The sequence below is a fragment of the Teleopsis dalmanni genome, chromosome 2, assembly GCF_002237135.1.
Source record: "Teleopsis dalmanni isolate 2A chromosome 2, ASM223713v2, whole genome shotgun sequence".
NCBI lineage: Eukaryota > Metazoa > Arthropoda > Insecta > Diptera > Diopsidae > Teleopsis > Teleopsis dalmanni.
Window position 1 is genome coordinate 33,067,233 of NC_051847.1, and position 16,533 is coordinate 33,083,765.

Sequence of the window (16,533 nt, forward strand, 5' to 3'; positions counted from 1 at the left end):
ATGAATAATATATTCAATTATCTAAATTTGACGAAATGAACTTAGTTAGTGTCTTAATGTATTTTAATGTTTCTTGTGATAAAAGTGGTGGGCAAACGGCAAAAAATTGTGATCAGTGTAAAATTATCTTCAGAACTACAACCAACCAACCAAGCATTTCAAATTCATAAATCAAATGTGTTGAATTAAATATTAAATAATTGAATATTAATACTCCCCTCTAAGGAAGAAGTCAAACAAACTTTGAAATATTGGAAATTGAAACTTTAAAATTTCATAACATATTTTAAATCTTATATTGATTTCTAAAATGAATATAGTAAATTTAAAGAACATTTTGTAATTTAAGGACTTCTTCCTTAATCCTTTTAATATTAATGTTAAATTTAATGTGTTTACTTTGCGATAACTATCTGTAAAAACTTCAAATAAACTTCAGTTGAAGTTAGAATAACAGAGAAAAAGTAAAAATCAAAATGTAAATAAATAAAAGGATAATAAAGTTCAAAAAATATACATGAAAAATCCTTGAGACTCACTGGTAAGTAAACACAGAACCTTCAAGATTGCCTTGTTTTGATTTTTGGTTTTGTTTTTGTTTTTGTAAATATTTTTCACTGACATAAGTAATTTTTGTTGGTGCTGTTGTTAACAAATAGCATATAACACAAGTCCATATGTGTGCACAAAAAATGAACAACCAATCAAACATACATAAAAGGAATACAAATGAAAAGTAGACATTGTAAGGCAATTTATACGTAAAGGATAATCTTTTTGGTAAATAAAAATATTACATAAATTTTGCCTTGAAAGAAAATATTTACCAAAACAATAAGAAAACGAAACAGAAAATGAAAAAGAAGAAGAGTGCCAAGACCAAGAAAACAACAAAAAAACAAAACATATTTAAAAAATATAATCTCAAACAAAAACATGCTTAAAAGCATTAAAACACAACAACAACAACAACAACAACAACAACAACAAGAGCAATACATTACGTGCTGATCCACTTATATGAAGCAGGAAAAGCGCTACTTCGTAGCATTTCACCATTAGTTGGTGTGTTGAGACAACAGTGTTAGGCGGACGGGCGGGCGTAACCGTATTATTTCGGGAATTTTTCGAGTGCCTGTTTGTTTTTCTCTTTTCTTCCGCACAAATGTGCCTCTGTTTATTCTTCTTACAAAAATAACAACAACAACATATTTTTTGATATTTTTTTCTTAGCCATCATAAACTTCAATATTGGAAAAAATCTTTATTTTTTGGCAAATCTAATCCATTTTCATATATGAAATGAGTTTTGGTTGGCACACAAAAATTCTTAAGATTAATTGTATTTCATGTTTTCCACTTTAAGCGTAGGATTTCGAAAAAATCCTTTTTCCAATTTGCCATAAAAATGTTGTGATAAATGCAATTTTATTTTATTTAATCTTTGATTCTATCAGTTCTGATAGAGAGGATAAATGGGTGTTAAAGTGCATACGAAGTGACTGAAGACATCTTAAAATTTTATGGTTAGTTGTCGAACATATCAAATCTCGCCTTTCTTAAGGGAAATTATTTTTTTTTTAAATTAGGATATTTAATACAATATGAGCATTATAATTTTATATAAATTTAAATGGTTGTGAAAATCTTGGAACTAAAGTTATTAGTATGCTTTAAAAATTATTATATGAACTACTGGTGAAACTGTAGTTCTTTCTGGTCATTGGTGTATAGGAACCCACACACATTCCTTATAATCCTCACTGCAGAAGTTGTGGAAATCCGCAGGAAAAAATGCCTGTTTTTGGCATCCAGAAGATATAGCATAGGTTTTTAGCAAGATACTTCTTTGATAGTTTATCAGAATATTCATCGGTAAAGTCGAAAAATCTATTAAATTATCTAAATTCGGCGTGATAGATTTAGTCTTTACTCTTTTATACTAGGGTTCTTCAGAGGAATTATGTAGCAAAACGGCGAAAATTCGCTAATTGAGTTACATAAATGTTATCTTTTGGTCTACCACTGCAACTAACCAAACAACCAACTGGTGGTGTTTAGAAAATTACATAGTGCTTTTTGAAATCCCAATTACTTTAGAAGCTATTAAGCTATATTTCCTATTAAAGATAAACATCTCTTTTGTGAAACATAATGTAATCATAGATAGCGGTATTGTGTATTATGAACTATTGAATCCCAACGAAACCGGGTTAATGCACAATGCTTTCGCCAAAAAATGATTAATTTATATTACGTATTGATAAAAAGACGACCGGAGTACTCAAAGGACAAGGCAAAGTAATTTTGTGACACGAGAATACGACGTTTCACATAACAAGACTAGTAAAAGTTATTTTTAAATCGCTTGTATAGAACATCCTCCCATACCCGTCGTACTCTTTAGATCTGACGCCACTTGACTATAACCTCTTTGCATCATTAAGGGGCCGCACTAGCAGACGACGTTTTTTATTCTTATTTTCCCTTTAAATTAAATTTTTTTGTAAATAATTTCTAAATCTTAAATTCGCTCTGATTAAATTCGCTCTGAAAACAGCTTATTTAGAGTCTCTAAATTTTCGATAATATATTATCGATAATAATTGAATCAATTTTTTATTTAAAAAAAAATAATAAGCACAGTGGGCCAGAAAGTTTTAAAATTATTAACCAGCTATATGTAAAATATTAGTTCATTAGATTAAAATATATTTTTTACAAATAGTTTCAAAATTTCAGTTTTAAAAATTCAAAATTCAAAATTCAAAATTTCTGAATATGAAGCGTCTGTTTAATCTCAAAAACCATACGGCTCTACAGCAATTTTCTTCGAACCCTGAACAAATAACGGCTAATGAAATACCTAAGGGGCTTGTAGCTAATCTTATAAAGTTTTGGGAGAGAAGAAGTACAAATTCCCCTCCTCAATTAGCTATAAGCCCCGGTATAGCAAAATATTTTAATGACGATACTGAGGAACCGTCATCTCCGGTTCAAGGTTCATTAATGTCCATTGAAGAAGTTGACTCAACAAATGTAAGAAAAAAATGTTTATGATTGGGCAAATTTGTTTAAAAATTTTTTTCAAGGCACTCGATACCCATTTATGTCAAAACGAAATTTCATATACTGATATGAGTGAGCCGGACTAGCGAGTATGAATATGATCAATGTTAACAGAGAATTCCGGATTAAAGGTTAGATTAGATAGAATCTATTTTTATTTCTGTTAGAGTGGCTTCAATGCATATCCGGACTACTTTAAATTGATGAAGAAATTGCATATGGTACTAAAGATGCATGCAGATAAAACGACATGCAAAATATAATTGACACAGAATGACGATTAAATACAACCCTTTGGATATAAAGTTTTGGCTACAACATTCAATAAGTTAAAATATATATACATTCACCATAAATTTTCTACTTTATTAATTTTGCATTTATTTTGACTATATAGAACGACACCAAAAGAAATATAATTCGGTCTTCAAAATTTTTATCTTATCTAACTGTTTGAACTGAAAAATGAAAAAAAAATTTAAAATAACTGGAAAAGTCAATTTTAGTTTGGTTGCCCAAATATTTTGAATTATAGTGTCAAGTATATACCATATATAGCATATTTATTATATAGCAAGTATGTATCATATTTATTATATAGCAAGTATATATATAAGCAAATGTATGTAGCGAAATATTTTTAGTAATAGTTCTGAAGTTGAAGATAGCTAATTATTTCAATAGGATAAGATAGAAATTTTAATAAGAATCTGCACCATCGTACAAACTACATACCAATAAATAATATCTGATAATATTTCTCATAATATTTCTCATTTTGTGGTTATGATATTACCTTCCGGGATACTCAATTGTCTACGGACTACGATTTTGTAAATTTAAGAGTTTATTTTTGTTTTTTGTGTTTTTGAATGTGATATGTGGAAAGCATCAAAAGTCACTATATTACACTTGAACTTACTAAAACTAGCTGTTAGAACCGAGTTAAAAAAATTCAGCCACCAGATTGTGAAAGTCTTCCTGCTGAAATCGCATTCTAGTAATCAGTGGGTGAAATAAATATGAGAGGTTTAGTATTTCAATTTCGTGAATATATATAGATGATGATATATATAGATATACAGATGACTTAGGCTCTTTCTTCAAATCAAACACCCGCTTGTGTCTGCAGTTATTCATTTAAAAAAATTTACAACTTTAGTTATAACTTCAATCGATTGCGTTAGAATGGTTGAATCTAATTTTCTTTGAGGTACTTTGACGAATATTGTATATTATATATAGATAACAATCCACGTATAATAAAACTTTTATAACAAGTTCTTTAATCCTCTTGACTCTCTTGTAGAAGTTTGCTTGAATAGACGGCACACCATAATTGAATCTTTAAACGGATTATATCAAGGTTGTCATACTTTTTCCTATTCCTCGTTCATTGATCCCGTTCATTCAATCGTCCTGTGATCCAAGGATCCACTAGGGTTGGCAATCTATATTTCTCCAGAAAATCCTCAATTATACTCACATTACCTAAAGTGCGATAGGCTATATTTTCATTCCCCTTTCAGTCAAGATTCTCAGACCGTCTTTATTATTACAAACATTACACTGTAATGTAACAATGAAATAGTTTTATCATAAAACAAATCAGCCTCTAAATTTACATTATTATCGTTATTAATCAATTTGTTTGATAAACCGCTAATGACGTTATGTTAAACTTTAATGAAATATTTAAATAATTTAAATTGAAAAAGAAATGGATAGTAAAAACGTTATATGCAAGCCTGCTATAATATTTTATCACGGTTTATTTGCTCTAATTTCAGTTCCATTTCAAACGTATTTGCTTAAATAATCAATCACCCGTAGGAAAAACAGCAGTGCCATGGCTAAATTGCAAATAAATTAACTAATATTTAATCCGCAAAATTAAAGCTGCAGCACACAGCCTGCGAGCAAATAATACCAAAAAGGATTATATAATTTGCAAAAATTTAAATAAAATTTATGAGCTACAGAAGTTTACTAACTTACACACATTCATACATATGCATGCTTACATTCATACCCATATACGTACCATACATATTTGGAACTCATGCGATGTCCGCACATTTTGCTAGAAATATTGTGGCTACAAATTGTGATAAAAATTCACGCTCAACAAGTTAAATCCTGTATATTAACACAATTCAAACAGGATAAATGAACATTAAAAAAAAAATAAAAAAAAAATAAAAATGCCACACGTACTCATCAAAAATGAAATCAATTTACTTAACCCTCCATTGTGTATTGTCCCACATACACCCCACCACCATTTTTGTGCATTGTGGGCTTCTTTGTTCAACAATAAAAGTGCGAACCCCTCAGGACAAGCGATTTGCACCACAAAGTATACACAAAACATGAAATCCTCATAATAAAGAGTGAATGGTGTTAATTTGGTATGTTGGTTAGGGAGTTGGAGTTGAGCATAACTAAAGTGGGGTTGACGGGGTTTAGCTGGTAAAATCGGAAATTGAACTCTTATGAATGAAAAATATTACTAAGTCGATACACAAACAAATTTATAATGGATTAAATTACTGATGCTGATATGTACGTGCATAAATAATTGCAAATATGTGGACAATGTGCTGAGTAAATAATAAAAATTAAATGTCTGGTATTTCCTGACTTGATTAGAAATTGAAATGCTTAATAGTACAAACAATGTTTTCACTTTAGGCCTAATAACTACCCTAAGTGTTTTAAGAGATGACCGTCTCATGGAAGATGAACTTACTTGACCGTTAAATGAATTTGTGATTCATGTGGCTATTAATGGCAATAAAATTTTTAGAGAGTTCGAATAGAAATGAAAAATCTACCAGAAAAATTTAGTTAATTTATTGAACTAAATTTCAAAAAACGATCACAACAAGCTATTATTAAATTTTGACCTGACGCAGCATATCTCTCCAGACGCCCCTAATGTGTGCGAACTATCTCCAGCCTCATAAATCAAGTACGGTTAGTGCTTCCTCAACTTGATCACTCCACCGGATACACGACCTACCTTTTCTTCACCTAAATATTCTTTTAAATTGTTTTTTCGCTATATCATCTTCATCCAGTTTTCCGACATGACCTAGTCGGCGATACCTCTGGATGTTAATTCATTGAAATGTATTAATATCGTGATAAAGCTCATGTAAGTACGGTTAGCGCTTGCTCAACTTGATCACTCCACCGGATACACGACCTACCTCTACGCCTTCTTCACCTAAATATCCTTTTAAATTGTTTTTTCGCTATATCATCGTCATCCATTTTTCCGACATGACCTAGTCGGCGATACCTCTGGATGTTAATTCATTGAAATGTATTAATATCGTGATAAAGCTCATGTAAGTACGGTTAGCGCTTGCTCAACTTGATCACTCCACCGAATACACGACCTACCTCTACGCCTTCTTCACCTAAATATCCTTTTAAATTGTTTTTTCGCTATATCATCTTCATCCATTTTTCCGACATGACCTAGTCGGCGATACCTCTGGATGTTAATTCATTGAAATGTATTAATATCGTGATAAAGCTCATGTAGCTCGTGGTTTTTTGGATGCGATAATCGTCGCCAACTCATAGAGAATCATAGATCTTATAAAGAACTTTTTTCTCAAAAAGTTTCACTGCTGCTACACTATGTATTTTTATTACAGTTACTAATTTTTTGAATTATGAATAAAAAAAATTAAATTAAATACAGACAGATAATAATTATTATAATTAATAATTATTTTCTTTGATAAACCCAAGTATTTAACCATTCACAAATAATAAAAAAAACTTTAAGTAAAGGTATTCTCTACTTTTACTTTAATAATAATTATCTTCTTTACTTTAATAATTATTTTCTTAAGTAAACCTAAGATGTGAACCTGGTATTTTATTAAGTAAACCAATTATTTTTTTGTTGAAATTTTAACTAAAGATAGAAAACCTGAATATTTCCTTCTATTGTTTATATTATATTATCTATATTTTTAAATCACTAAGTAATGCAAAAAAAAAAACTAAAGCTATTGAAAATTTATTTTTTTATATTTTTGATGCTTAATTAAAAAAAAATAATATAAAAAAGGTTGTGAGACGTTGAAGTAGCTAAACCACTAAAAAGTTTTTATGCTCATAAAATGTTTGCATACAGCCCTCGTACTTTTAAAGCAGTAATTTTTAAGTGTGCTTATAAATTGAACGCATACAACCCCCGTACTGTCATATTAGTAATTCTCATGCTAAAACTAAAAAAATTAACAGGCCACATTAAGCTTAACACCAGCTGATGCATTTAAAATGTTAGTGCATAGTGTCATTATCATATTGCAAAAATACATAAATAAAAAGTGTTTAAAACATTAAAACATTTAAAAAGCCTGGAACAACAACAGACAACAACAAATTTATTAAAGAGAGGATTCTTTTAAAGCGACCAAATAACTTCAAAGAACGAAACTAAACACAACGCTAACGTCATGAAGCGTTATAGCCAAAGCTAACAACAACACCAAAACACCAACGCAAAACAAATAACAACAACCAACAAACAAACAACAAACAGTCCAAATTATAAGGTTCGTAATTTAATGTTAGTGCAATTGTCAAATTTTTTTTTTTGCTGTTTTATTGGTAGAAGACTTAACTTACAGCAGGGCAAATTTGAACTATGCAGGTTTAATGCTTATGCGCTTATATTGACATTAAACCGTATACGTTTTGTTGCTACAAAGTGGAGGGATGAGACTATTACACTGTTGCTGTTGTTGTACAATATTCTGTTACAGTTGTCGCTATTCAATTATGTTGATATTGTTGTTGTTTTTGTTGTAGTTGTTGTATTAAATGTGAAATTGATATTATTGGGTGGGGTTTTTATTTACACTCGTGTTTACATTGGGTTTACTTGTTTTTTTTTTAAATGTTTTTGTTGGTTTTTTTTTTCTTACGTTGTTGTTGTTGTTGGAGTCGTCGCGTTTATTGTTTATTTTGCTTGCATTACTTTGCATTTTTAATCAATTTTCTTGCTTTTAATTTGCTAAAAAGACAACACAAAATTTATGTGGGCTTTCATTTAATTGAAAATGTTTTCGATTAATTGTAATTGAAATCGATATCAAGTGAAGGTGGATTCTCTTATTTTTATAACTTCCAAATGCTTAAATATTCTGTAGAAATACAAATAAATTAAATTAAATTGTAATTTATAGCAATAATTAAAAGAAATTAAATGATTTTCTACAGACATTTTGAGTTTAAATTTTATTCAATTAACTTAAGAGTGCTGCTTTTAAGTAAAGTAGTAAAATAGTATAATGGTAAAGATATGCCTCTAAATCTATGGTATCACATTTCTTAGTAAAGTGGTTCTTAAAGATTTAGTAAAATATTTTGATTACTTGTTGCTAATATCTGTTAATATATTTAATTAAATTGATAAAATTTTTAATAACTTAATTACAAATTCACTTAAATTGGCAATATTGAAGTTATTAACTTATTTTATAACTTTATATATTATTCTATTAATTTATCATAAACATAATTTATTTCTTTTACATGAGCTTCTTGTTAAATATTAATTAACAATATGTAATATGCTTAAAATTATGTTCACAATAATATGTTTATATTATAAGCCGGTGTAATACTTAAAATTATTATTGTGCAATAAATGATATAATGAAATACGTTTAATTTTTGAAACTCATTTTAAATGCAAATATCATATCTACTTATATACATATATATATATTCGGAAACATCGGAAAGTGGAATTTAAATATATATTTAATATACTCTTTCTGTTAATTACAATACAGCATAAAGGATATAAATGTGAAATTTATTTAATTAAAATGAAAATTAAAAAAAAAACCATTACAAAATGTGAAAAATATGCAAAATTGGCCATAAATAAACTTTTTAAATTGACAGTTTTTTAATTGCTATTATTAATGTGCAAAACTACAGCAAAAATAAAAACAGTAATATGACCGACAGTTGAAGCTACAATTTAGGGTCTCATGAACAGATTATCAAATAAGGGTTCTTAGTTTCATTAATTATTGTTATTAACATAGGACAGTTATTATTGTGACCTTGAAATTGCTAGGAAGCCTACTTGAATTTTGAGTTCTCAATTTAAATAATAATTATTAATTATTATTATTATTATTAATAATGTTACTAAAAAATCAATTGTTTCTTCGTGAAATTTGAGTACTCTCTCGAAGTCCAATTTTTACGATAGATTAAAGTATTCGATTAATTTTACCGAATCTTATCTTGTCATGCGATGTAATATGACCACTTTGATATTATTTTCGTTTATGTATAAGTACCTAACAGATTCCCAGTATGTGGTTTGAGGTCTCAATCTTTTCTTTTCAAAATCTAGAACTTCCATTAGATCCCATAATTTAACCTATAATGTTTGGTTGAGTTCTTGTAATGGTTTATAATTCGCTGTTATGTAATTGCATATAATACTAAAATAGTTTTAGACTGAAAGCCTTTATAGGAAATCTTATTGTGATCTGATGCTATTACGTAGTCGCATATAGTCTTAAGATAGTTTTAGACCAAAAGTCTTTATATTGAAATCTGATTATGATGGCCTTAATAGATTATCCTAATATGATTCTCTCTGTTTCTCCGTCTTCTGAATTGTTTTATTTTAATTTTTGTACCAAATCTGAATCTCTACTTTACAGATTTCTATTAATAATTATTAAATTATTATTTAGTTGCCTATAATCCTTAATGGCCTATAATCCTTAATGGGATTTTGTTTGTAATGGCCTTAATATTATTAAGCTATAATCGATAAGCCCTCTCTCGACAAACAAAAATCACGTTCTACAAATCTCTTATCATGCCTGTCGTGCTGTATGGTGCAAAAGCTTTGACAATTACCAACAGTGATGAGAAGGCGTTAGGAGCATTCGAGAGAAAAATTCCTCTGAAGATCTATGGTCCCTTACGCGTAGGTGACGAGTATCAAATCAGGTGGAGCGATGAGTTGTATGAGCTACACCGCGATATTAATGTAGTTAAACGCATAAAAATTCAGCGGCTACTCTGGCTTGATCATGTCATGTGAATGGTTGAAAGTGCTTCGGGTAGAAAGGTATTTGATTCGGTACTCGCAGGTTGACCAACGATTTGAGGGCACTCGGTACTACCAACTGGCGTCAGAAAGCAATTAATCGGGCTGACTGGCGGAGGCTACTTGACGCGGCCAAGGACGACTCACGTCTGTAATGGCTAACTAAGTAAGTTAGTATGTAATCGATATCCAATATCTTTTAGGGTTTTATTTTGTTTACGCTTCCTTAAAAATAAAACAATATTACTATTAAAATAAATTACAGGAAGTGCATGAAATTGTTATATAAAATAAATATCAACAATTATGAGTTTGATTTTAATTGTGTGCACAAATAACTTTTGTAATATTTCACACTAAAAATGCATATTTTAATTAATTCTTTTTTGTATTAAATTTTCATTGAATGCCTAAAAACATTCGTTGAGAGTTTTTTATATTGGATTTGCATTGTCATTGTGGAAATTATGATGACTTTTTGAAAGGCTCTGAAGTGATAGTCTGCCATTATTGCATATGATAATTAAAGTGAAACAATAGGAAGAGAAGTTCAATTAAAATCGCAAAAAAATAATATTTTTTGTTGTTAAATTTAAAACAAATAATTTTAATGATATTTAATTTAAAATTAAAGAATTTTTATAATTGCTTTATTAATATTAAATAATATTTTTAAATATTTGAATAACGATAAATTTAACCATTATTATTAATTTTTTTTTATATTTGTACACACAAATTTAAATATAATAGAGTATAAAATATGATAGTCATGTTACATACTGTCCACAACAGTAGCACTTTTTACAGCATCCTGTAAAATTAACATTTCTGTTAATGCTTTTTATTTTAATCTGTGTAAGAACTAAGGATATTAAAAAATGTTATTAAACCAGAGCAAAAGGACTATTAACTAAGATAAATTAATTCAATTAAAATCAGATTCACTTTGCTATTCTCTTTAACTGAACAAAAGACAATTATAAAAATATCTGGCATGCCTATTTAATTTGTTTTTGCCGGCATTTTCGTGTGGCAGAGAGAAAATGGCAGCGACATTTGGAAGCAATCAGATTTCGTTTTGTTATTTGGTGTATTTACACAAATTTTACACATTTTACACATTCTTACACATTTTTACACAATTTCCACCACAAATATTCGCATTTGTCTTACAATGTCTGACGTGATAAATTACCGTCTTTAGTGTGGGGAAATGCGAGAACTTAACTGCTCTAAAGCATTGTCTAACTTAATGTCTGTCTGTTTGTCTGTCTGTTGATATGTCTGCCTGTCTTGTATTCCTTAGTGGAATTTAAATAAATTCAAATTCAGAGCACTAGTTGTGCATACTAAAACTGTTTAATGTTTTGGAAATTATTTAAATTAAAGTAAAATTTTAAACTCTAAATGGCACAGATAAAGTTTTGAAAAAAATTAATTAAAACTAATTTTATACAATGATTTGATGTGTAAAAAATTTTACTAGATAGTTTCTGAATTTCAAAGAGTGGGATTCTAAATTTTATTTAAAAATATTTCGAACCATTTTTACTTTTGTCATCAATTCAAACATTAAAACTATTGCCATTATTAAGTCGGGTTATTTCCCTATAGTTAGAAACATCATATATATATCATCATCGCTTTCAAATTAATATAGAATAAATTTTTCAAATAAATCTGCTCTTATACTTAAAGCTACTTTTCAGTAATAACTATCACCACAGTTCCAATCTTAATTTTTTCTAACCTACTCCATATAATATTGTCTACACCTCTCATGTTCCCAATTTCCACAGCACATTTAAAGGAGAGTTTCCATCTAGAGGCACTTAATTATTAGGAGGCGTCTTATTAAGAGAGGGAATAAACTTTTTTACTGACGGTTCTAAAAGGTATAGTGGTATAGGCAGTGGAGTTTTCACAAAAGGACTAAATAAATCCATATATTAGAGGCTTCCTGCTTTTAAGAGGTAGATGATCGCTTATAGAGATGCTATAGTTTAACTGGAAGTCGGTAATATTTTTAATGGAAACATATATATATTATCAAACATTCTTAATAACTCGTGCTTGAATTCTTGAGTCAAAGTCTTTGACTTTAATCTAATTTGCATTCAGTGCAGATTTCGATTGCTGCGCACCTCTAAATCAGATCATTTCTCTGTTCGCTATTTCTCTATCATATAGATAAAAAATTTTACAATTACAAGGTAGATGAGCTAGTGAGACGGGTACTTCAGTAATCACTCGGAATACCCGAAAAATCTGTTTCGAAGGATAAAAGGATAAATGTACCTAACATATATTTTGTCAGTGTTTGCAATGCACTGATTTTTTTTGAAGATTTTGGCCAACTGTAACATAGGACCGTCTTTTAAAGCGGATTTTGAGTTTTGCCATATGTGCAAGGGTGGTTATTAAACTTCTGAATTTCGTATATCGCAACACAATGAACCAATAGGCCTAAGTGGAACTTTAAGACCGATGGTATAACTTAATCTAACTTATAAGAAAATAAAGAAGTAAACTTGTGTGGTATATAAAACATCATTATTGTTGAAAAAAATATTGTACATACCTTTTGAATACACATATTTGCTTTAAGTGACAATGTGCTTATGCTTCTCAACTTCACCAAATAGCACATAATACACATTATTAATAATTCGTATGTACCATTAAGTCTATTTTTCATCGAAGACCGTTTATCTTCCAAAAATAAATATTATTTCTTTGATATTTCAAGAAATCGCTAAAATGTTTATTGTTATTTTTATCATTTTACAAAATTTTAGTTGTTCTCTTTCTAAATTAATATAAATATGAACATAAAAATTTCTAATGAATTTGATTTATATTTCATAAGAAAAATTATAATTTAACTGCAACGAATGAGAAAATTTAATAAATGTTTTCAGGTTACCGAAAATTGATTTGTGTGCTCAACGATTTTTCCCCTGAAAATGAAACGAAACACCCTGGGCTGTCTTGTTGGAATATACAATTTTCTTGCTAATATACTTGAGTCATTAATTTTCATATAGACCTGCTGTCGGGTAGTCATGTATGAATAAATAATGGTGTGCCATTTACGAAATACATCACTCACAAAACTGTTCATGCACAAAAATCAAGTAAATTTTCAAATGAAAAATAAAATGTAGAAAAATTGCTTCAAAAAAAAAAAAATAAATAAATAAATAAAAAAAAAAATTCAAAAAATCAGTGATATTATAAAAATAATGGTCGATGTTATGCGGCAAGACAGTCAAGCTCCATTGGGGAGAGTTTAAAGTTGTCTCTAAAATGAAGTCAAAAGCCTTGAACGATATGATTATTTTTTTTTATATAAAGTAAAACCAAGAGGGTGAAGTAGAGTAAGTTACTTATTTTGATTGGGGGGTAAATTTATATGAAAGAAGAGGTCCATGTAAATAGATTGTGTTAGTTTCTACTTTGGTTTTATTCCTAATTTTATTACTTAATTTACATAGGTTTGGAAGTGGTCGGTACGCTCAAAATATATTAAAGTTATTGACCAATACTAAAAGGTCTTTGAAATGGTCCGTAAGCCCAAACTTATTAACGAACACTAAAAAGTCTTTGAAATTTTTAATTAATGGCTGTAAATAAAAATTAAGTAAGCATTTTTGAATTTGTTTAACTGTTAACATTTATCTGTTCATAATACTAATGTTATTAACCAGCTTATGTTAAGTTAACAGTTTTTGAAATCTGCTGTAAGGAGTCTTTTATCATTAAATGCACACCAGAAACTTTTTATTAATATTCTTAAAATCAAATTGAAGCATAATTTTATTTGACGTTAATTTATTATAATTAATTCAAAACTCTCATTGAGATACCTTGCAGAGATATCGATCTTTTGTTAGGTTTACTTACAGGTCACTGTAAACTAGGGAAGCATGCTAGAAGATTAGGTCTCCCTTTTCAGCAAACCTGTCCCAGCTGTGGGGAAGACAATGAGAGTTCCTCTCATCTACTATATTTTTGCCCAGCTCATGTACGGCGGCGACACAATACTTTAGGAGCCACCTTTCTTAAAGATCTTGTGTATCTGACTTCGCCAAGGTTTTGAGAATTTGGCTCCGCCATAAGTTCTAGTTGGTTTTAAACCCTAAGTTTTTCCTATATATACTGTAACACAATGGGTCAATAGGTCTAAGTGGACCAACCAGGAATCACCGGTATAACCTAAGCTAACGTAACATAATCTAATTATACAATATCATAAATTTATGTACATACTCGTATAATTGTTATTAATTTACTTAACTAATCTCATTTTACAGACAACTTGCTTTCCTCTCTAAACACTGCAATTTCTATTTAATTTCATATATTTTACTATGAATTTTAGTTAATATGAGATTATTATACTTTTTAGCATAGTAAAAAGTATTCATTAGATATTTCGTATTATATAAAATATTCATTTACTAATTTTTTTAATGCTCATCCTCTTTTTTGTTTCTGTCTACTTCTGATAGAACATCAAAGCGCCCATATTGTCAAAAAACAAAAAAAAAAAACGTTGCAGTGTTGAAAAGGCAAATACGAAGAAAATGTCGGAAATTGCATTTAATTTATTTTTTTTCTCTATTTTTTTTTTTTGAATTTTATTTTTGCTCAAAACAAGTTAAAAAATTTACTTCATTTAAAAAAGTTTTCCTTTAACGGAAAATTAAAAATTGTTGCCATACTGGCGTGTTTTTGCTTAGTTGCTGCATATTCCATTTCAAAGGAGAGTGCAGCAATTCCCTTTGCGAAATTCTCATACTGTGGGTCTGGGAAACTTTTTCGTACTTAACTGTATTTAAAAGTCAAGGTAAAAGACAGAAAAAACGGAAAATAGAAAATTTGTACAAAATTTTTAACTGCCATTTTCATGTTGATTTTTTGATCTTTTTTGGGTAAGTTTTAATGCAACTTAAATTTTTCTGCACTCTTCGTTAACAAATCATTTCAGTTTCCATTTGCTCATCTAGACAAATTGTTTAAGTCAACAAAATTAGATGATGAACTTTTGACAGAAACCTAATGTTGCATGTTTGTGAATTAATATTAAAATTATATTTGAAAGAAAGAAAGATTAAAAATTTACAAAAATATGATAACTTCACTTTTAACCAAGTACCTAGTTTTGGGAATAGAGATAGCAAGAAGTAAAAGTAATTTAGATTTTACTTCGCATAAAAAAAAATATGGATTATTTCATGAGTCTCAATATAATACAGAGGTATCTTAGTAGTATGTGCATCATCATTATACTACTCATGTGCAATAAATTGAGCTTATATCTTAACCCATCATGATTACCAGCTGATGTCATGCAGTTGAATGCTTTTAAGTTCTATCCGACCTGATCCATGTCATCATTCTACTGTAAGGCTACTTTAAGTCACTGCTTGATACCGCGATAGTCGCATATTATTAACAGATTTTTAAGGTGTCATAACCAATCGTACTACTTTAACACTGAAAATGTTGTTCAGTTGAAATATTAAGCATTCGTTCACGTACATTCAAGTCTAGATAGGCTTAGAAGTTTAAACATTAAACATTTGTGCATGTTAATCCGAGTATAAATACTTACTTAATTGATCATTGCAGGCGTGAGGTGTCCTTGACCACGTCCGAAAGCCTACTTCATTCAACCCGATCAGTGGATTGCTGTCGCAAATTGATAATACCGAGTGCCTTTATATCGTTGGTCTTTCGTTTTCAACCAAAACGAATCAAACATCATTCTAGCGGTAGCTCTTTCTTCTATTCGCAACCTGGGTAGTCATGCATAGCTTGTACATCTCATCGTAATTTGATACGCTGATTTGATACGCATAAGGGACCAAAGATCTTCCGTAGAATTTTTCTCTTGATTGCTTCTAACGTCATCTCATAACTGCTGGTAATTTTCTGAGCATCTGATTCATATGGCAACACAAGCATAACAAGCAACTTGTAGCGTCTGATTTTTATTTGAAAAGAGGAGAAACTATTTCTTATTTGCCTTCTTAAACCGAATTAAACTCTGTTAGCTAAAATGATTCTTGTTCTTCTGTGTAGTTTAGAAGTTTTAACTTTATGCATTCGGCGTTGGTTTCCATAAAAAGTTTTTTACGAATATCAGAGAACATCAATGTCAGAACTGGGTAACAGGGAAGTTTAAATATCTTCCTTAGAGTTGAGAGATCTTCAATTGAAAGTTTCAAAATAAATATTAAAATTTTTGGCATATTAGGGAATTATGTGTATTTTATTTAGTGTAGTTTAAAATTTTATCTGTTTTTCAAAAGTTGATTTAACTGCCTTACTTAAAA

General features: G+C 29.3%; 1 protein-coding gene across 1 annotated transcript; it reads left to right on the forward strand.

The window, feature by feature from the left end:
• Positions 1 to 2,747: 2,747 nt before the first annotated feature.
• LOC119685943 lies at positions 2,748 to 3,425 on the forward strand. The gene is made up of 2 exons (XM_038100357.1): positions 2,748 to 3,039; positions 3,093 to 3,425. Exons 1-2 carry the CDS (start codon positions 2,782 to 2,784, stop codon positions 3,153 to 3,155), a joined length of 321 nt encoding a protein of 106 aa, XP_037956285.1. The 5' UTR covers positions 2,748 to 2,781; the 3' UTR covers positions 3,156 to 3,425.
• Positions 3,426 to 16,533: the final 13,108 nt, after the last annotated feature.

Excerpts from the sequence above, each read along its gene's own strand:
- LOC119685943 (XM_038100357.1), top strand. The coding sequence starts at position 2,782 with ATGAAGCGTCTGTTTAATCTCAAAAACCATACGGCTCTACAGCAATTT. Across the intron at positions 3,040-3,092 it reads AAGAAGTTGACTCAACAAAT|GCACTCGATACCCATTTATG; the intron begins GTAAGAAAAAAA and ends ATTTTTTTCAAG.